General features: G+C 43.6%; 1 protein-coding gene across 1 annotated transcript in view; it reads left to right on the forward strand.

Moving 5' to 3' along the window:
- Window positions 1-22,039, forward strand: part of CA8 (carbonic anhydrase 8) — a 90,807-nt gene that overhangs the window by 34,844 nt on the left and 33,924 nt on the right. The window contains exons 4-7 of the mRNA XM_040487731.1: window positions 9,292-9,387; window positions 15,233-15,295; window positions 18,397-18,445; window positions 20,054-20,166. Of these exons, the coding sequence (XP_040343665.1) occupies window positions 9,292-9,387; window positions 15,233-15,295; window positions 18,397-18,445; window positions 20,054-20,166 (321 nt within the window). The remainder of the gene's footprint in view (window positions 1-9,291; window positions 9,388-15,232; window positions 15,296-18,396; window positions 18,446-20,053; window positions 20,167-22,039) is intronic.

A 22,039-nucleotide genomic window follows, 5' to 3' on the forward strand; every position in this document is an offset into this window, starting at 1 on the left:
GTTTTAACATATCCTCCTATTTTTCTTCTACCTCATGTGAGAGGCTACGTAATTTTTAGGCAAACATAACAAGTAAGTGACAGTCAGATAGAATTTCAGATAATTTATTTTCCATTTCATGCTTTACATCCCTTTGTCACTATTATATTTGTCTACACCTTGGATGTCCTTCTCTGAATAATGGCTGTATGATAGATTGACAATGACATCTTAAAGTGCAGCAGCACCTGGAAATAATACACACTAAATCTCCGTTTATCTGCAGAGGTAATTAGGAGTGGATCTGGAGAGAGGGGGTGCTTTCTCTGCTCTTTTTCAGTTAATTATTGCTCTCCTCTTGTTACTCAAAACATTTCCAGTTTCCTGTTCTTTTTTGTTCTTTTTTAAGTTGGAATGCTTAATGTCTTCTTTGTTTCAGCCCTCTCCTTATCAGAGGTGTAGCTGAGACCTTATCTTTTCTTTCCCTTTTTCTAATTCCATAGCTCTTCCGGAGTACTCTGAGAGTGGGTGTTTGGAGTGGGCCAGAGCACAGGTGCGGTGGCACTCTTGGCTTCTGACACTCAGAATCTGGTGGGAGACCGGCTGTACCTCTCCCCACGTTGCATTTCTTTGGGACTAAGGATCCCCACGTTGCGTTTCTTTGGGACTAAGGAAAGCAGTTCACCCAAATCAGGACCCAGAAACCAGGGTCTCTTCTTGACGAATCTATAACAGGTAGTGGCCCAGCTCAGAGGAAAGTTCTCAATGACTATAGTTTGGCAGAAGAATGCTTTTCAGGTACAGTTGCATCTGAGTTCATAGGTGCATTGAACGCTTCCTTTTTTTTTTCTTAAATTTATTTATCTTTGAGAGACAGGGTGAGACAGAGCGTGAGTGGAGGAGGGGCAGAGAGAGAAGGAGACACAGAATCCGAAGCAGGCCCCATGCTCCCAGCAAGCGTTCAGCACAGAGCGCGACACAGGGCTCGAATCCACGAACCGTGAGATCATGACCTGAGCCGGAGTCGGACGCCTAACCTACTGAGCCACCCAGGCGCCCCTGAATACTTCTGATTTATCAAAATGTATAGCAGCTTGTGATTCTCCCCAGTTTTACTTGTACCCGTTGAAAGAATAGATAAAAAGGACACTGAAAGTGAAAGATGACTTATCCTTGAACTCAAGCATACTGTTTCTCCTTACTTGAAGAAAGAGCACTTAGCAGTCACTTCAGCCACCTTTTGATTTGTTTTCTGATACTCGCCGCTCACCTTGTTGGGTGAGTGGCCTTGCCCTGCTGGTTTTATCCTAAGGCCTTTATTTTACTTCCTTAAAGTTTTATTTATTTAAGTAATCTCTACACCCTTCATGAGGCTTGAACTCATGACCCCAAGATCAAGAGTCACATGCTCCTCCAACTGAGCCAGCCAGGCGCCCCGACGCTTAACGCCTTTATACTCTGCTTCTTTCATTGTATTGCCACTGCCCTCTCAATGATCTCTAAAAGGAGGTGGGTCCCACATCTTTTCCTTTCCTTATTTTCTTCTGTTTCTTTGTAGCTTTGTTGGTAGCACAGCCTTCACGCTTCTCCTAAAATGATTCATTTGTCCTAATGGGTCTTTGGAATTTTCTTGGTTTCCTCCTCCAGATTTGGGGTCTCAAATTCCCCTTTTCCTCATCTCACCATTTCCAAAAGCTCAGTCTTTGCCCTTCTGTCAGTCTCTTTTATGACTGGACCCATGGGTGACCTGACTCCATAAGGCTGTCTGTCTAGATATCTGAGAATGTCTGTAGTCTACACCGTCAGCCCTTCTTCTTTTTTTTTTAATTTTTTTTTTCAACGTTTTTTATTTTATTTTTGGGACAGAGAGAGACAGAGCATGAACGGGGGAGGGGCAGAGAGAGAGAGGGAGACACAGAATCGGAAGCAGGCTCCAGGCTCTGAGCCATCAGCCCAGAGCCTGACGCGGGGCTCGAACTCACGGACCGCGAGATCGTGACCTGGCTGAAGTCGGACGCTCAACCGACTGCGCCACCCAGGCGCCCCATCGTCAGCCCTTCTTCTTAAGGCAGTTAGTTCTTCGTTCTGCACGTCTTACCCCTGGGAGAGCAGCTGGACTGTTGAGACCTAACTTTCAACTCTTCTCTACAACCGAACTCTTATTTTTGGTCAGCGATGCAGGTTAGAAACCTCAGTGATCCCTTCTCCTTCGTGTCTGTTGGGTCAGGTTGTACCTCTTTTCATCTCTGTTATCTGCATCATCAGTGTATCTGTCTATTAAATGCCTGTCAAGGCCCAGGAAGATAGGGAGAGTTTGGATGAGTCTCCCGACAGTCTCCGTTCCAAGCAAGTGGAACATTAAACAGAACAGGAAGGCTGTTGTGAACGGTCAGGAGTCACACGTGATTTGAATGTTTTGGAGATAGTTAGGATGGAGAGGGATGGGGTTAAAGAAATTTGATCCCATGTGGGCAGGAAATAAAGCAAATTAGACATTTTTGAACAGAGGGAATGTGGTGAATGCTGCATTAAAGAGAAATCAGTTGGGCTTTACAATGCAAATGATTAGGAGCTGGGGAAAGGCAGAGTTGGAGATGGGGGGGGGCAGGGTCCAAGGTCCCAGGTCCTGAAGGTTGGGGCTCCATGGTGGGAGAGTAAGAGTAAGGGAGTTGATGTCCGTTCTAGAGATACTCAGCTTGAGCTGACGTGAAGCCATTCGGAAGGAATTGTCCACGAAACACCGGAGGAGAGTTTTCACAGAACTTGTGTGAGCGAGTGCACAGGGCTGGGGAGAGAAGTTTGTGAGTTATCATTGCCTCTTCAGCTGTAATTTACTGCTTTTTCCATTCCTCATGATTCATTCTATTGTACTTTAGTGCTGTCGTGTTATTTATGTTAATAATAAACATCATTTATCTTGAAGATAGCTTTCTGTTAGGCCGCCATGAAATCTTCAAACTTCTTTTTCTCGGTGACAAATAAGTGATTATAAGGCTGCGGCTTGTCACAGTTTCATAACTTTGGACAAATTTATCTATTGCTGTGAGTTAAGTACATTAAGATTAACGTTTCACGGGTACTAATGGCTCAGCAGCACAATCAATTGCAGGAAATTTGAATTTGTGAGCCGTGTAGCAGAAGCTCAAAGATTTTCTCTTAAACTATGAAAGGATGCTTTACAATTGTTATCGGATGATCAGCTTTTTTCTTTTTTTTTTTTAATCGGCAGGGATGATGGTCACGATGCTGATAGAGAAATTACGGATCTTTGCTTTTCCAGTTCTCTGTGATACCTACCTTGTAACTCATCTGAGGCCACATGCATTGGGGCCTCGGGGTTGGGCGGTCGTGGGGGTGGGGGAGAGCAGTAGGAAGTGAGGAAGGAGTTGGCTTTGCTAGAGAAAACCACTTTCTTCTACTCAGACACAGCCAAGGTGGGAGGAGACCAACACCTTTTGTCCTTGGAGGGAGAGTGAAGGGAGAGTGGAGAACTGCCCATTGTTTTGATTGAAGACTTCTCCCTTTTTCAGCTGCTAAGGCAGAGTCCTGCTTGCTGTCACCTTGAGCCCCGGGGACCCTGACGGAGTGAGAGTGTAGGCAGCAGATGTAGTGATAACACTCCTAACCCTTAGACTCCGTAGAGACGGTCAGGGGCACGTAAATACTTGGGTGTCACCATCACTTGGTCGGCTGCTCTCCATTCCCAAGATGCTTCATCCTGGCTCTATGCCTTTGCTGCCTGCAGAGAATTGATGCTGATGAGTGCAAAACGTGCTAGAAATCTCAGAATCAAGAGAGTATGGTGAGCGGGCAGAGAGAGGTGTGAAGAAGCCGAGCTGGGAAGACACAGCTCTCCTTGTATTGCAGATCCTGAGGCTCGGACAAGTTAGTGACTTGCGAAGTTCACGGAGCTGAAGAGCTGTGATTCTGAGTCTAAGAGTCTAAGATTCGGGATTGCTAGCTCAGAGATCTTTCAGGAGAGCCTGTTGCCTCTAAGAATTCAGGAGTGGAGTTGCAGAGGAAGTGCCCATTGTTCCCGCCTCTGCAGTCTGCACTGCCCTGCACACCAGTCACACCCCAGAGCATGGCTGTACCGTCAGGCTTTGAAGTTAGCTTCCAAGTTCCCTTGACTGCTAAGGGCTGTCTGCATGGACCTCTGCTAAGCCCCCCTTGGACTCGATTGGCTGCTTCATCGTTTTCTGAGCCATGTTCTTAATATCATCTGCCTCTCCATTCAAACTCATTTGTCCCTAAGCAAATTTTGGAGCACATGTCCTTAACATCGTGCGTGTCTAGTAGTAAGTTATACACGTGCACCAGTATGGGTTTTGCCTGGATCTGTCTTCTTCTGTTCGTACAATTATGTTGGGAAGCACAGGGAAATGAAATTTTAAAAAGGATGAAAATAAATGGGTAGAAGTTCTAGTCTGTATTTTCTGTTCGTATGTGGGTTGTTTTGACCTTCCACTCCTCTTCCCTACAGGAACTACACTTAGGTTTAGGAGAGTAAATTGCAAATGCTCTCACTTTAACTGTTAGAGTCCTTTGTCTTTCTTCATATTGCTGCTAGAATTGTCCATATCTAAACGTCCACTTGTTTCCACACTTTTCGTTTGGTCGTTTGTGCAACCGTATTGGTTAGGGTTCTTGAGAGAAACAAAACATATACTGAGAATACGTATCTGACACAGAGAGAGACACTGAGATTTGTTTTAAGTAACTGACTTATTTGATTATAATCACATGGCCAGTCTGGAATCTGCAGGCAGACCGAAGATTGGAAACTCAGGTAGAATTTTTATGTTATAATCTGGAAGTACTGTTGCTTCTTCTTCAGGGGACCTCAGTCTTTGCTTGACAGGCTTTCGACTAATAGGATGAGGCCCACCACATCATCTGTAAAAAGTACTTTCACAGGGGCGCCTGGGTGGCTCCGTCAATTAAGCGTCTGACTGTTGATTTCAGCTCAGGTCATGATCTCATGGTTCGTGAGATGGAGCTACGCGTAGGGCTCTGTGCTGACAGCGTGGAGCCTGCTTGGAATTCTCTCTCTCTCTCTCTCTCTCTCTCTCTCTCTCTCTTGCTCTCGCTCTCTTTTCTCTCTGCCTCTACCCCACGCATTCTCTCTCTCTCTCAAAATAAATACATAGGTGTTTAAAAAAAAAAGGACCTTCACAGCAAAATGGCTAGACTGGTATTTGTCCAAAAAACTGAGCACCATAGCCACGCCGTATTGACACATGAAATTAAGGAGCTTTTGTGGTACCCTCCTAGCTTATCTTCCAGTCTCCTATGTCCATCTTCCACTTCTTTTCCACCCTCCTTCTGTCAGGAGACCTTAGGACAGACATCGGCATGGGAACATTTCATTCTAAGCAGCGTAAGTAATAATAATCCTCACTGTGCTAATACATTCTTAGTGTTCCCCAAGATACAGTTAGGATAAATTCGAAAGTTCTGTGCCACCGGAACCCCTATACCTTCCAGCCTTGTCTTTCCTGTCTTGGACAGACTTACGTACGCTCTAGCTACTCTCGGAGGTACTTTTAGTTCTTCCTGTGCACTGATAATTTCCTGTCTCTATGGCTTTGCTTTATGATACAGAAGCAAGACTAGTATAAAGCAAAATATAAGATGGTAGGAATCAGGAGGGGGCTGAGAGAGACAGAAGTCAATGTGAATAATTCAAGCTTTTGAGCTCTGCAAACACTTCATTAAGGTGGGGAGAGAGGAAACGGTGAGATAGATCGTGTTATGGGCTGAATTATTCCCCTCTCCCCCATTCATATGTTGAGGTCTTCAGGATGTGACCATATTTGGAGACACAATCTTTATAGAAGTAATTAGGCTAAGATGAGGTTGTTGGAGTGGGCTCTTAACCCGGTACGACTGGTGTCCTTCTATAAGAAGAGGGAACTTGGATACAGACACACACAGGGGAAAGATGATGTGAGGACGCAGGGAGAAGGTGGCCATCTACAAGCCGAAGAAAGAGGCCTCAGAAGAAGCCAAACCTGCTGACAGTGGTCTTGGACTGTCAGCCTCCAGAACTGTGAGAAGATAAATTTCTGTCGTTCTCATCACCCAGTCTCTGGTGCTTTGTTACGGGGCCCGAGCAAACTCCTTCAGGTGGAGTGAGGAGGGCCTCAGGGAGCGCGGAGAGGGCTGAAGTGGAGAGGCGGCAGAAACGTGCAGTGTTACCTTAGTGGATCGTGCATCTGAGTTACTACTACTAGGTTACGGCCGATTTCCACAACGTGTTGGACCTCAGCCTGGTCCTTGAATTAACCGTGTTCAAATGGTGGGGAACAGAGGTCTTTCTTTAATGGTGTCTTACAGCGAGAGCAAGAGCCTCCAGGAGAAGAGGGTGCCCAGTTAGTACCAGAACAGAGCTTTGTTTTCCAAATCTTGGGTCCCTTGTTGATTGTGAAGGATGAATCTCTTCTGCCTCTCAACTGCCAAGTCGCAGGTGATTATTTTAAGACCCAGACGGTAGAATGAACAACAGGTGGTAGAGATTCTCTGGCTGTTTCATTTTGTGTTATGTGCTAGTCACACAAGAGTCATAGTGAGCTTTCATTATTATCCTTTTTTAGCTTGGGTCGGCTGAGGTGACAGCATTTCCCTTAAAAAAAAAAAAGACTTCGTCTTTTTAGAGCACTTTTAGATTTATAGGGAGACTGTGGAGACATACAGAAAGTTCCCATATAACCCATACCCAGTCCCCCTGTTATTAACGTATTCCTTTAGCATTTTACATTTCTTATGATTAGTGGACCAAAATGTATACATACGTAAGATTTTTTTATTTTTATTTTTACTTTTTAATTTTATTTTAGAGATTGAGAGAGAGAGTGAGCGAGTGGGGGAGAGGGAGAGAGAACCTTCTGTGCTAGTCACACAAGAGTCCTGGCGATTTTCCATTATCCACACTGAGTGCGGAGCCTGACGCGGGGCTCGAGCCCACAACCCTGGGATCATGACCTGAGCCGTAATCAAGAATCAGATGCTCAACTGACTGAGCCACCCAGACACCCCTACACATTAAGTTTTAATTTTATTCAGTTTCCTTAGTTTTAAGCTATTTCTTTTCTGTGTCTCAGGAGCTCACCAGTGATACTGTGTTATTTGTAATTCCCGTGTCGTCTTGGGCTCCTTTTGTCTGTGACCTTTTCTCAGGCTTCCTTGGCTTTTGTTGACCTTGACGGTCTTGAGGAATACTGGTCAGGCGTTTTATAGAATGTCCCTCTACTGGGATTCGTCTGACGTTTTCTTCACGATTAGACTGGGGTTTCAGGTTGTTGGGAGGAAGACCATAGGGGTAAAATGTCGTTTTCACCGCATCCTGTCGAGGGTGCACGCTATCAACATGACTGATGACTGTCGATTCTGACCTTGCTCACCTGGCCCAGGTAGTGTCTGTCCCGTGTCTTCACAGTAAAGGTCCTCTCGGAAACCAAGTCACCGTGTGAAGCATATGCCTAAGGACTGGGGACCCTCGATTTCTTAAACACAAAATACCCTGGAGCAGTTTTTGAACGCAGGGTGTGAGTACCAATGTTGCTGAATTACAAGGAGTGGCAAAGCAAAACACAAAACCATGCTTTTTTTTTTTTTTTTTTTTTTTTTTTTGTTCCTTTTGTTTCAGAAAAAAAAAATACTTTGTAATGTTGCTATGAGAAGTAAGAAAAATGTTGATTGGAACTTTGCAATTTGTTGAATAAAAATAGATTTCAACCTTGGGCCTTCTTTGTTTATCTAATTAAGGCGGTCAGTTCTTATCTGTATGCTGTATACTTATCTGTACCACGGGGACTCCCAGGCTGTTGTTACAGCCAGAAAAGGAAAGATTAAAATTGGTCTGTCTTTCATTATTAATTGAAATGTTATAGAACATTGTTTTCTCAGAGGCAGGGCCTTGACAGTTACATTTATTGGGCAGTCACAGTCCATGTTGGTTTTTCAGAGCCTGTCCTAGCTTGGCCTTGAATGTGGTCTTTTTCTAGGTTACTGTTTCTATTACAGGCAGGGGATTTCATTTTCGCCCTCTAGTGGTCAGCTGTATCGTCTCGAATTCTAGCTGGACAAATTCAGAGGTAGAAAAATCAAATTACTGACTATTCTCATGGTAATTTTCCCCTCACGTTTTAATACAGATGCTAAAATGACATGGTGATGAATTTTAGCTATGTATTTTTGGATTAGAACTAATATTTAAATGGGACAGTGTTTTAAAGTGGTAAGTAATTCTAACTTGATTAAAAGCTATAGTGATGAAAGATAGCATTCCAGGTGGACGGTTTACCTAGCTGCTGCTTTACTAAGAACCTCAGTGGGCATTTGAATTTAACCAGGGAATGGAATCTGGCTTCTTGCAAGTGTTTTATCACTGCTGTAGGAGCAAGTGCATATTCTAGATAAACTTGAAAGCTACAAAGCTTCATGAAGCTAGGAGTGAGGGAGTCCTCTAGAGCACTGTTTGTCATTCCTTCACAGATAAAATTTTATCTCCGCTGCAGGAAATGGCCTTCTTTTAGAGCTCTACATCAACATTCATTATGTCACCGTGACTTTTAAGAAGATGCAGCATTATAGGGTGCTATCTCTGTTTATCCTTAAGAGAGTTGAAATAATTTACCAGAACTTGAGGCTGGCTTTGTCTTATTCTTGATGGAAATCGTGGGTGACACAGTATTTGATTTTGCAGGTACTAATCCCTGGAATGAGTTCTGGTGTTTGTGCCCAAACCCAAAGTTTTGTCCTGTTGAGAACTAGAGGGGGATGCCATTTAAGGAAAGGCAACTAACTCAGTGTGAAATCGGCCACTCCCCTTAGATGCAGTCCTGATTATGATCAAAACGTAACTCAAGGGGCAATGATCCACTGAGCATTGCTTCTGTTCAGAAATAAGAAGCGGGGGGTGCCTGAGTGGCTCAGTCAGTTAAGCATCTGACTTCAACTCAGGTCACGATCGCGCGGTTCGTGAGTTCGAGCCCCGCATCGGGCTCTGTGCTGACAGCTCAGAGCCTGGAGCCTGCTTTGGATTCTGTGTCTCCCTCTCTCTCTGCTGCTCCTCTCTCTCTGTCTCTCAAAAATAAACAAACATTAAAAAAAAAAAAAAAGAGGTAAGAAGGAAAGAATTCCTACAGAGCGCCTGAATTAAAGCAGTGGTCTGTTTGGGTCTGTTGGGTATACTTTTGTTTCATATGATACCATAGAGATGTAATAGATATAATTTAGGAGAAATGGATGTCTCTTTGTTCTCACTAGAAATACGTTAATGATGAGGTGACCTGTCTGTTGTTTACCCAGCTTCATCTGATCCACTGGAATGCCACCCTGTTTGGCAGTATTGATGAGGCCGTGGGGAAGCCACATGGAATTGCCATCATTGCTTTGTTCGTTCAGGTAAATGGTCTTTTGCTGTGACTGTTGGATTGTTCAGAGATGCTTATTTCTAATTCATTTGCAGAATGTTTTTTGTTCTTCCTCAACTTCGTTACTTGTTAAACTCCTGTACAGAAAACACAGATAATTTAAAGTTGGAAAACTTGATTTTTCTGGCTCATGGGAGAGCAACCATATTCACTGGTGGAACGTGGTTCATTTAGTTAGTAGGACTGTTCTTCAAACTGGCCTTCAGCGTCTTTGGCAAAACGATGGAGAAAGTGCCTCCCGAAGGCAGAGTTCATTTTATTAATGAAAAGAAATGTTTTTAGAAAATGTTTTTAGACCCTGGCTTTCTGTAAAATTGAAGAAAAGTCAGTAATATAATCACATAGTAGATTCTTTTAGCTCTTTATTGTGAATAATTTTCACTCCAAGAAGATTTGAAGCGTCTGGTAGAAAACAGTGATAAAGTAAGATGTTGGTAGAAAAGATCTTGGTGGATATAGTCAATAAATAAATAAGTAAGTTTAGATTTGAGCTCTGTGGTGGGCAGAATAATAAATGAACACAATTTATTACATAAATTTTGTGAAACCTACAAAAAAACAGACCACATGCTTTCAAAGGTAAAAATTTTAATCTAGTTCCTCCCGCGAATCTTTTTAACTTTGTCTTATCACCCGTTGGGTGTCCTAAAAGGTTAAGAGGTGAAAGACATCCGGCTTTCCCCTTCCCCATCCTACAGAAGAGAGACCAAGGGCCAGAGAGGTCAGGCATTGCTTATAGTCACAGAGACTTAGTGTCACTGACAAGACCAGGAACCATTATCGCAAGTATACGTGGTTCCAAGCTGCCTCTTGGAGAATGTCAGACCAGAGCAGTAATATTAGCAAAGTGATCTTTAGTAACTTAATCTTCCAAAGAGAGTTGGGCCTTTGCAAACCTGCTTTTCTTGTGTGTGGTATAGATCTCTTTTCTTTTCTTCTTCATTTTTTTTTTAAGTTTATTTATTTTGAGAGAGAAAATGGAGGAGGGGCAGAGAGCGAGAGAGAGGGAGAAAGAGAGAGAAACCCAAGCATGCTCCACACTGTCAGCACAGAGCCCCACGTGGGGTTCAGTCCCACAGACCATGAGATCATGACCCAAGCCGAAATCCAGAGGTGGATGTTTTAACCAGCCGAGCCACCCAGGTGCCCCTGGGTGGTATATATTTCAATAGTATTATTATGTACAATAATTTTCCATTATAAATTTCTTTCTCGGATATTTTCCTATTGATGTTTGAAAGCAGCCTCTGGTTTTAGCCTGTTAATATTTTAAAATCAATATCTTAAAAGTATGACACATGTCCTAGAATTGAAAAACAAATTCTTACAGTTTTAAATGAACCTTCTTACTGTTTACTTCATGGGTCTTCTACAGGCAGGGCCCTATATTACTTCTGTTTTATGACTGCATTTTGTAAATGGAAGGAAATCGGGGCATTGGGATATCCGTAAAAATGTTTTTAATTATAAATACACATTTTGATAATCTTTAGTGTTCCTAAGTGTGCTAGCTATTGAAGTCTATTTTTTGAAACCTGAAAAAGTTAATAAAGCATCCAAATTTGAGATGTTGAGGCAAGAGAAGTAGAAGGCAATGTCTTATTAGTAAAAACTAAGAATAAAATAATAATAAAATAAAATAATACAGATAACTGAGCACTCACAGAGAAGGGAAGTGACCGCATTAGATTCATCTCTGCAGTTGGTACCCAATAAATATTTGTGAGTGGAATTAGACGTGATAGTATTTTCACTTACTGATTCTCAGCATATTACATGTGACACGCAGTAAGAGAACACTAGGCGGAAAGCCAGGACTCTGGGGACCGGGCTTCGATATTCTAGGAAGAAGCTCCTTGTTGTAAGCAAGGGGAAGCCTAAGAGAATGTACCCTTGTTCTAACTTTCCAAAGTTTGCTGTGAGGAAAAAATCAGATTATCTAGGAGACAGTAAAGGTACAGGCACTTTGAGAGCCAAATGTCATGAAGGAAAGAAGCACTGAGCAGGAGTGCCCACTGAAGCAGAAAGGAGAAGGACTGAAGTCCATCTGGGGGTCTCACACTTAGGCGAGAGGAGTGGAAAATGAGCGAGGAGGCCGCCAGAGACCGTGAGCATGGGCTTCCCGTTCAGGAGGCTTGGCTCAGGAAGAGAAAGGCAGGTGGCGTAATAACTCGTGCTGCTGCACAGGGATGTTCTCTTTGTTTCATTTCAAGATCTGCGGTCTGCCTGCATTTTAATTTTGTGCAAAAAGCACTGGTGCAGATGCAGAGTTTAAAAATACTGGAAAGGGGGCGCCTGGGTGGCGCAGTCGGTTAAGCGTCTGACTTCAGCCAGGTCACGATCTTGCGGTCCGTGAGTTCGAGCCCCGCGTCGGGCTCTGGGCTGATGGCTCAGAGCCTGGAGCCTGTTTCTGATTCTGTGTCTCCCTCTCTCTCTGCCCCTCCCCCGTTCATGCTCTGTCTCTCTCTGTCCCAAAAAAATAATAAATAAACATTAAAAAAAAAATTTAAAAATACTGGAAAGAAAAGGGATACTTGATATAGACACGTTTGGGGGAGACAGGAGGCTGTAGGATGACGAGCTTTTGTGGGTAGACTAACCTTGGAAAGAAGGAGGGGCCACCCTTTCTTCACGACACGGGGTCAGAAGAAAGACTGGGTAGAAATGGCATGAATTTGAAGGTGGAGGATGGCTGGAAATTAGAGGAACTCATGCCTGATGGTCATAATCTCTGAGACGTACAAAGCAACATTATTTATAAAGCAAGGGAAGCATTGGTGTGGGGTTGGGTTTAGAAATAGCCCAGGAGGAGATGATAATAGCCTTGACCGTCGGTCTGGGAGACCCACTTGGGAGCGGACATCCTAGATTGTACAGCACGACATATCGTGGATGGTTCTCTATCCAGGTAGAAGAGTAGAACATTCTAGCAAATTGTTTCATTGATCTGTTGCAGTGCAGATGATTTAGGAGGATGCAGAAAATTAGAGAATTGGGGGCGGTTGAAGAGGGGTCTCCTTCAGTGTAGGCAGAAAGGGAAAGAGACAAAGCTAAGAGGCCCCTGGGAGTCTTGGCTCCTTAGATGAGTGAATGTGGAGAGAGAAAAAAGAGCGAGAGAGCTAGATGGCTGGGAAACTGTGGTGAGAGGGAATGGTCTTTGGAGCTGACATGTTCAGAGTGAAAACAAATTCAGGGAGTGTTCTCAGGATGGGTGCTGAGGCGGAATGGTGCTAGAAACCACAGACGGCGGGGGGGGGGGCGGTAAAGACACAGACCGGCGGTGAAGCCCCCCCCCGCCCCCCTGTAGTGACAGCAGGAGGTGATGCGTACGAGGGAGTGACCAGTGAGTCATTTTGTAAAAACGTTGCCCCAAGTGGATCTTGACAGCGGGTGGTGCACTCAAGAGGACGACGGCCCCGTGCACGTGGGTCAGAGTATCCATCGGGGCGGGGAACAGCAGGGCTCTGACCACAGCTTTCAGCCCTGTCTCCGAGGGAGACGGCACAGTGCCCACTTGACAGGCCCGGGAGAGCTGCGCCTCGAGCAGACCTGAGGGGGATCAGTAGACCGGGGGGTGGTGGCCGAGCTTGTCGGAGATGCGCTCGCGCCCTGTCGCAGAGGGCTTGGTGGAGATGAGGCGGAGTGAGAAGGTGGAAGCGCACAGGGCCGTGCAGGGCCCACGGTTTGCGTTTTGGATGACAGCGAAAGATGGCGAAGGTGGGAGGTAAGACGTGACCTGGCCTCCCTCCCGGTCCTTGGCACCAGGCCGTGCTGTCACCTGGATTGCCGTGGGATCTTGGGGACCGAGGCATACAGAGTATAGTCTGGGCTTCTTGTGGTGGTGATAACCTCTTCGTACAGAAATTTGGCAAAGGAGGAAAGGAAGAGAGGGAGCATTCGCCGGGGTTTGTTGCAGATTTAAAACTCTCGCAGAAAGTAAAGAATCTTTGTAGATCGAAGGAGCCAATGATAGTTGAGTGCTACCAGATGTCACAACTGTTTGATGCTGTGTGACATTCTGAGCGAGGATGATAATGGGTGGTATTAATTGAATTGCCATGTTCCATGTCCTTTTGTAGTCTTATCTTCCACCCTATCAGCGCCACCCCCGCCCCCACCCCCCCCAGATGAGGAATCCGAAGGACATAGAGGTTAAGTAAACTTGCTTAAGGCTGAAAAGTGAGTCAGGCTCAGAACCCGGACACCCAGCATAGGTGACCTTGCTCCTGAACCACGACACTGAGGACTCTTTCAACAAGTTACAGTCTGACAGCAGATGCGTTAAAGGAAAACAGACCCCATCTGGAATCCTCCAGATGCTACGTCATGGTTAACCGAGTACAACAAAGAGAGAGGTCTGTTTCCCCAGGTGACTGGGCAAAGCCTTCTGCTAACAGATCCAGGCTTCTGCACTCACATTTGCCTTCGGTATTATTCTTTAGCTTTAGAGGGTTCATTTTCTGTCTTTAAAGCCTGTCTGAGGACTGCAAACACTTGGGAAGTAGTTGAAGTCTTGGCTGTTCGGAACTGATTGGGATGTCTTAGGTTACGTGAGTTTCTTGTCTCTTTTCTCTCTCTCGCCCCTTCACCTGGCGTGCTTCGCAGTTGCTGCCCGTGGAGAGACACGGAAAATGGCGACACGTTGACAGCTTTTCTAGCTCCTGTAGGTCATTCTCCACACCTTTCTGTGGAAGAGAAAAAGCGAATGATAACAGTGTTTATCTAAGATTTTAAGTTATCTCTTGCTGTTGCCGTTGTCCGTTATCATGGACCATTGAAACCTGGTCGAAAAGTGGAAATCAGATGGCACTTACAATTTCTAATGTTAAAGTCAAGAATACTTAATGTCAGATTTCTTTGAAGGCTCCCGTTCTTTGAAGCCTTACATTATACACTAAAAATATGTAATGATATGTAATGTTTTAAAATGAAAATCAACGAACAGCATGTTTTGATGTATTTAAGAATAAAAAGGTGATTTTACAGTTATGTCCAGTGGTAATCAAGAGATGTCCTGATTTTGGTGACTTTAAATATGAAATCACATACTTACTTTTCTGAGTTCATACAATTTTTCAACGTTGGTAAAGTCTTTATGACAATGGTCTAAAAATGCCAAAGGTAAAAATGAAAGTGTTTGGAATGTGATGAGCAATTTTAATAAGAAATATCCTTGAAATACCCTTGAAATTGTAATCATTTGATAAACAGTTGGCCCTTGAACAAACATGACTTTGAACTGCATGGGTCCATTATACGTGGATTTTTTTATGGTATAGTACTGTAAATGTTTTCTCCTTCTTACGATTTTCTTAATAATATTTTATTTTCTCCAGCTTACTTTATTGTGAGAATACAGTATATAACACGTATAACATTCAGAACCCGTGTTAATTGACTGTTGCTTTCAGTAAGGCTTCAGGTCAACAGTAGGCTATTAGTAGGTAAGTTTTTGGGGAGTCAGACATTATACGTCATTTTCAAGGGCACAGGAGTCAGTGCCCCTTGACCCCCTCATTGTTCAAGGGTCAATCACATAGAGCAGAGTGGGCGATAATCCATACAGAGCAAGATGAATTTAGAATGAATTGTTGGAAATGTCCGAGAACGTAGCTAATACTGTCTTATAGTAGCTTCTCTTACAACTTTAATTGCCTTTAGTAGAAGTTGACCTGGTTATTAATAAAAAGGTCATTTACTTACTCCCTGAGAAGGAAATTCAGGTGCACTTGAACTTTACTTTCTGTTAGTTATTTTGAGTAAACGCTGAGTGTGTAAAAAATTTTGTGGTGTGCTTTATGCTTTATGTATTTCAGATAGGAAAAGAACATGTAGGTCTGAAGGCAGTGACTGAAATCCTCCAGGATATTCAATATAAGGTAAGTTATTATTTCAAAGAAAATGAAAGTACTGGTTATGGCAGAGGTCCCCGAGACCATTCTCAGATTGATGATTCGCTAAGAGGACTCACGGAATAGCTGTTATCCTCACGGTTGTGGTTGATTACAGACGGAGGACACAGCTGAGAAATGAAGGCAGTGCAGAGGTGCGTGGGGCAGAGTCCGGGAGAAACCAGACGCAGGCTTCCCGCTCTCCTACCCCAGTGGAAGCGCTTTGGGCTGAGCCCGATTCTTTCAGCAGTGATGCGTCACGGCATGCGTGAAGTGTCACCCATCAGAGAAGACTAGCTGAGCCTTTGTACACGGGGATCTCATTGGGGGTCAGTTATATGAGCACATGGTGTCTGTGTCACTGACTCCATCCCTCCCACCCCAGCCCGAGCAAAACCACGCGTTTTCAAAAATCACATTGTCAGGGTAAACTTACCTGGTCCGGCTGGTAGAGCGTGGCCCAAGGTCTCAGGCATACAGAAACATTCTTATCAGCCAGAATATTCCGCAACCTTCGGGCCGATCAAGGCCAGTCCTGAAGACAGACCTCCTTTGGAGCAACCCAGGCCTGCTGAGCTCACCTTTTCCACTTACTGGTTGTAGGAAAGTTGTGTAAATGAAACAAAAATTACGGCACTTAACACTTCAGAAAGACCAGCACGCAGAGGCTGTAGGATCCTTTATCTCAGAGAAGGTGACTAAGTTGGATACGATTCTGTGGTGATTCAGCCCAGCTTTGCTGGAAGCACAAGTTCTGTTTTAAACTGTACTTTTTAACACTCACATTGCATTGATTGAATCTGAGTGCCTTGGAGGGCAACGGCGTAATCCTGGGTGGCTTCTGGAGATGCAGCACAGGATTCAGCGATCCAAGGCCAAACCAAAAATCAGTCTGGGAATGACATCTGATTCGCTGTAGGCCGGCACAAGCCCAGGACCTCTCGAATGAGGCAGCAGCCTCTACTGAAGATTTCCTGAGCAGGCTCAGAGTGAATCCAGCTACCCGAGGGAAAGCGCAGAGTAGTCAGAAAGCTGGTAAAAAGGAGGAAGGACACATTCTGACTAACATGTGTCTACTAGAAATGGATTGAGAAATTTTCTTTCGTTGTTTCTGCTCAGATGGCATCAATCTTTCTGGAACATGGGGGGGAGGTGGGGGAGAGTAAGTACGCAGGATTCTCTCTCTTTTTTCGTGTTTCTTTTTGAGAGTGAGAGAACACACGCTGACACAAGCAGGGGAGGGGCAGAGAGAGAATCCCAAGCAGCCCCCACGCCGTCAGCACAGAACCCATGTGGGGCTTGAACTCACAAACTGTGAGATCATGGCCTGATCTGAAATGAACACTTGGATGCTTAATTTTTTTTTTAATATAATTTACTGTCAAATTGGTTTCCATACAACACCCAGTGGTCATCCCAACAAGTACCCTCCTCATTGCCCATCACCCACTTTCCCCTCTCCCCCACCCCCCATCAGCCCTCAGTTTGTTCTCAGTATTGAAGAGTCTCTCGTGGTTTGCCTCCTTCCCTGTCTCTTTTTTTTCCCCCTTTCCCCTCCCCCCTGGTCTTCTGTTAAGTTTCTCAGGATCCATATAAGAGTGAAAACATATGGTATCTGTCTTTCTCTGCCTGACTTATTTCAGTTAGCGTAATACCCTCCAGTTCCATCCACGTTGCTGCAAATGGCAGGATTTCATTCTTCCTCGTTGCCACGTAGTATTCCATTGTGTATATATAAACCACGATTTCTTTATCCGTTCGTCAGTTGATGGACATTTAGGCTCTTTCCATGATTTGGCTATTGTTGAAAGTGCTGCTATAAACATGGGGGTGCAAGGGCCCCTGTGCGTCAGCACTCCTAGATCCCTTGGGTAAATTCCTAGCAGTGCTATTGCTGGGTCAGAGGGTAGATCTATTTTTAATTTTTTGAGCAACCTCCACACTGTTTTCCAGAGCGGCTGCACCAGTTTGCCTTCCCACCAACAGTGCAAGAGGGTTCCCGTTTCTCCACATCCTCGCCAGCATCTATAGTCTCCTGATTTGTTCATTTTAGCCACTCTGACTGGCGTGAGGTGATATCTGAGTGTGGTTTTGATTTGTATTTCCCTGATGAGGAGCGACGTTGAGCATCTTTTCATGTGCCTGTTGGCCATCCGGATGTCTTCTTTAGAGAAGTGTCTATTCATGTTTTCTGCCCATTTCTTCACTGGAGTATTTGTTTTTCGGTTTTGGATGCTTGATTGATGGAGCCCACCCAGGTGCCCCAAGTAAGCTGGATTCTTTAGTGTGTCAGATAGTTCCTAGAAGTAAGGAAGAGACCAAGAGGTTATGCATTAACTTGCCCTGTTATGTCTGTATTGATAAAGTAATCTTATAAGAGACATCCAACTGCTGTGACAGGTCTGTTTGCCTCTAGGGCCTGAGCATTTTAAGAGGCGCTTTGTAAAATACCGATTGTAAATGTGAACTGTTGAATAATGCCACAAATATTTTATTGAAATTTAAATACAGCTTTGATAAAAGTTGGTAAGAATTGAATATTTTCACTCAGGTGTTAGTTTTCCCTCCCTGGAGGAAGAGAGCACCTAGAATACATCGTAGAGCTGGGTTACCACATGCAAATGGAGCAAAATGAGAGGTTCGGAGGCGGGTTATAATGCCAGGAAGGCTAGGAGCTGAGGGCAGAGCAGCGGGAGGAAGGTCGTTTCAGAAGGATTCCCTGAACCAGGGTTCAGGCATTTTACACCAAAGCCCGTCTCTGGTGTGGATGTGGTAGGGCCGGGGAAGTACCTGGCGTGGGGCCTACAGACGCTGGACAGACAGAGTTAAATTTCACTCCGGGGATTAAAGGGAAAATTGAACCGTTGTAGCAGAGAAAGAACCATAAGCTCAAAGCAGGAGTATCTTGTCGGAACGAGCCGCTGTTTCTCCAGTGAGGAGACAGAATCAGGAACCCACAAGTCTGTGGTGTCGAGGCTGCCGTTCAGAAAAGACTTCAACCTGGATTTTTAGTGCTAATGGATTTTTATTATTCGATTTAGAAGTTTTATCTTAACATGGGGTAAATTTTTTTTTTTTTTCTTTTTCAGGGGAAGTCCAAAACAATACCCTGCTTTAATCCTAACACTTTATTACCAGGTAGGTGCTCATCTTGATGGCATAAGAGGAATGTTAACCGTGTGGATACGACCGCACTGTTTCCCTCATAATACACATAACTATGTATTGTTAGTTAATATAGTTTCTTTACAACTTGTATTCTCCGTAGTAGGTACTAGTTTCAGGTTGCTCTGAACATGGGAGTAAACCTTTTGAAATAATAAACATTTTGTCACTTGTTCTATTATTCTCTGAAGAGTTTCCTTTGGATTTTTAGCTGTAAAAATGGCTACCTCTGTGAAAAGCACGAGCATAACATGACCTTGATACACTTCTAGGATTGGTCAGAGAGGTTCTTTTTTTTTTTTTTTAATTTTTTTTTTCAATGTTTATTTATTTTTGGGACAGAGAGAGACAGAGCATGAACGGGGGAGGGGCAAAGAGAGAGGGAGACACAGAATCGGAAACAGGCTCCAGGCTCTGAGCCATCAGCCCAGAGCCTGACGCGGGGCTCGAACTCACGGACCGCGAGATCGTGACCTGACTGAAGTCGGACGCTTAACCGACTGCGCCACCCAGGCGCCCCTAGAGAGGTTCTTTTTAACCTCTGAGTGAAATAAACTTTGTATCTAATTGCAGCGGTGCTATTGTTTAGGTGTTACTCTAATTGTTTAAGTATACCTGAGCATGTAAGAATTGTGTATAAGATGCTCAAAACATAGTTTGTAGTTAAAGGTTGTTTGGTATAAAAGTTTTGTCTTTACGTTTCTCTGCCTAAATTTTATGCTATTTCTTAGTGTTTTAAACAAAACCAAATAGGCTGACGCATGGTTATCTTCGGGTTCCTACATTTAACTGCCTCATGGCAAAGCGGTTTTTGCCGTGTGTTGAACACTTATCCATCATATTCGATTGTGAATTCCTCTAATGCGGAGCTAAAAGATTTCTTAGGAATGATTTCTTTTGTCCTGTCATAATAGGACTTTAATATTTTACTGTTGAGGGAGCAGTGTAAGACGCAGCTACAACAGAATGGTTGAAGACACAGACTTTGAAGTCAGACTGCCTGGGTTTGAATCCTGGCTCTCTGCCAGTTAATTAGCTGAGCGACCTTGGGCAAATTATGTAACCCTCTGTGATTCAGTTTTTCCGTCTGAAAAATGGGGCTAATGACACTATGTATCTTGTTTGTTGTAAGGGTTAGATGAGTTCATGTAAAGTGCTTAGAACAAACAGTGCCTCACATGGAGTAAGTATTGAATTAGTACTGAATTACGTATGAGTAAGTCAGGTCAGTCCTTCACTAAAGTACAAAACACCACACATACACTTCTTCCGAGGTGACCAAACTTGGTATATACGTACACATGTGTACGTATATATCAGGTTTATATAGCCATATTTGGATTATATAGTGATACGATGATAGAAATCGCTAGAAACAATAGAAAGAATGTTTGTCATATTTTCCCACCAGTTATTTTCTCGTGAGGATTAGTTTAAGAATAAATGTGTGAGGCTCTAGTTTAAAATGACTTCAGTCTGAAAACTGTTGTTTAGACAGTTTGTAATTTTGAAAATGATTATTGGAATCTTCAAGGTTGTCATTAACTTAAATTTTCGTGACATGTCCATGTGGTCGCACAGATCCTTTGCTGCGAGATTATTGGGTATATGAAGGCTCTCTTACCATCCCACCTTGCAGTGAAGGTGTCACCTGGATATTATTCCGATACCCTTTAACTATATCCCAGCTACAGGTGAGTACAACGTTTTAAATCTTTCAGAAGAAGTTCTGAGTTAAAGGTTAAATATTGTTTCTGTAAGAGAGAAATGTCTTTTATGTTTTAGCTTCCTTTAGATCTGTCACATCTTTGCAGATGAAAGTTAAATAAATGTCTTGAACCAGTGAAAGCAATTGAAAGGTCAGGGATGAACAAAACCAAGCTATCATTTATGAACTGTATTTTAAAAGTTAGTTTTTATAGAGTAAATAGAAGTCACGGAAATAGTCAGACTTTTGATTAGTCTAGTTATTTCTTTGTGTAGGATTCCCCAGGAGTGGAAAGGAGAAAGGTCTTGGAAATGAGAATGTTGGTTATTTCTGCGAGACACGTGGGCTTTATAATACTTCTTCCTTGTCTTGCACAAGAAAGTTTTGTAAGCAGACGGTTGAAGGGGAGGTAAAAGGAATGCTCTGGGAAGATCCGGATTGTTCTCTAGCCCCACGTTTGGTCACTTAACTTCCCACCTTAGGCTTTGCATAGGTGCTGTAATGCTGATGCACAGGGGTGGAGGCCCCAAGTTGCATGTCCTGGGCTGTTGGCTGGTGGAACATGAGGCAACATCATTATAACATGTTTAAATAATGATTTTGATATTATTACAAGAGAGGTACTTCAAATGTCTCCTGTCCTCCAGGGATTTAAGGGATGTGTTCTAAAAGGCTATGTTTTTTTTCTTCATGATCAGTCTCAGAAGTCTTAAGCTATACTCCAAACAAACCAAGTTTCCTTTAATAACGTTTTATAGATTTTTATTATATCCCCTATCATTTTATAAGAACTTTAAGTTTACTAACTACTCAGTAAACCCTTCTTTTTTGCTTGTCCTTAAATCTTCAAAATCCTTTCAGCCTTTAATAGTTGCTTCTTATTTTTCTTTTTTCCAAGGATTAATTTTAAGAGTTACCAATTTAGCTTCGCCATCCTTTTACAGACTTTGATCACATAACCTTTAGGCCTTCATATTTTTAATATAACAGATCCCTTGTTGATTCATTCATCCCTCTGGTCTCACAAGGAGCTATGCCCAGTGCCAACAAGAACATAGAGATTAAAACGTAGTCTTTACCCTCAAAAAGTTTGCCATAGAGTTGAAGAAGCAAACAGTCACACAGATAATTATGTTCATTGTGAGCAGCGAGGTGTGCTGGAAATGCGTAGGAGAGAAACCCATCCCTGACTGGGGACTTTTAAAATTAATTCTTAGAAAAAGAAGTAAGTGAATAATTCCTGAAAGATATTAGGAGTAAGTCTAGTGAAGGAGAGAAAAGGAATTAGAAATTGGAGTCTAATGTTAGGAATAGAAGTTTGGACTACTGATTATGGGTTTGGATTTGAACACCAAGATGGTAGCTGCGGTAACCGGTCAATGTCAACATTTCAGTGACTTGTCACAGAAGAAATTTATTTCTTACTCAGAATCCAGCAAGTGGGTTTCTTCTTCCTGGTGAAGGCTCCTCTCTGTGCAGTTGTTTAAGGGACCAGATTGAAAGACACTGCCTCACTCGCAGAGTTGCCTTAGGGGTGGGCACATAGCCAACAGAAAGGGGAAGAGTGTGAAGAATCTCCAGGAGGATTTTTTAAGGGCCAGTCCTAGAAACGGTGAACACTCATGCTTGCCTTCTCCTGGCTGGAACTCAGCCACATGGCCACATCTGACGGCGGGGGAGGCTGGGAAGTGCATTCAGGCTTCACGTCTAGGAAGAGGAAGAAGTGGATTTGACGCAGAGTTGTGCTCAAGTTGAGGAGGAGACAAGACACCAGCTGATTAGAGAACCTCAGGGCAGCTGGAGGCGATGGTACCATGCAGGGCACTAGGAAGGACTTGAGGACAGTCAGGAGGGAATGA

The sequence above is a fragment of the Herpailurus yagouaroundi genome, unplaced genomic scaffold, assembly GCF_014898765.1.
Source record: "Herpailurus yagouaroundi ecotype Mexico unplaced genomic scaffold, PumYag 165, whole genome shotgun sequence".
NCBI lineage: Eukaryota > Metazoa > Chordata > Mammalia > Carnivora > Felidae > Herpailurus > Herpailurus yagouaroundi.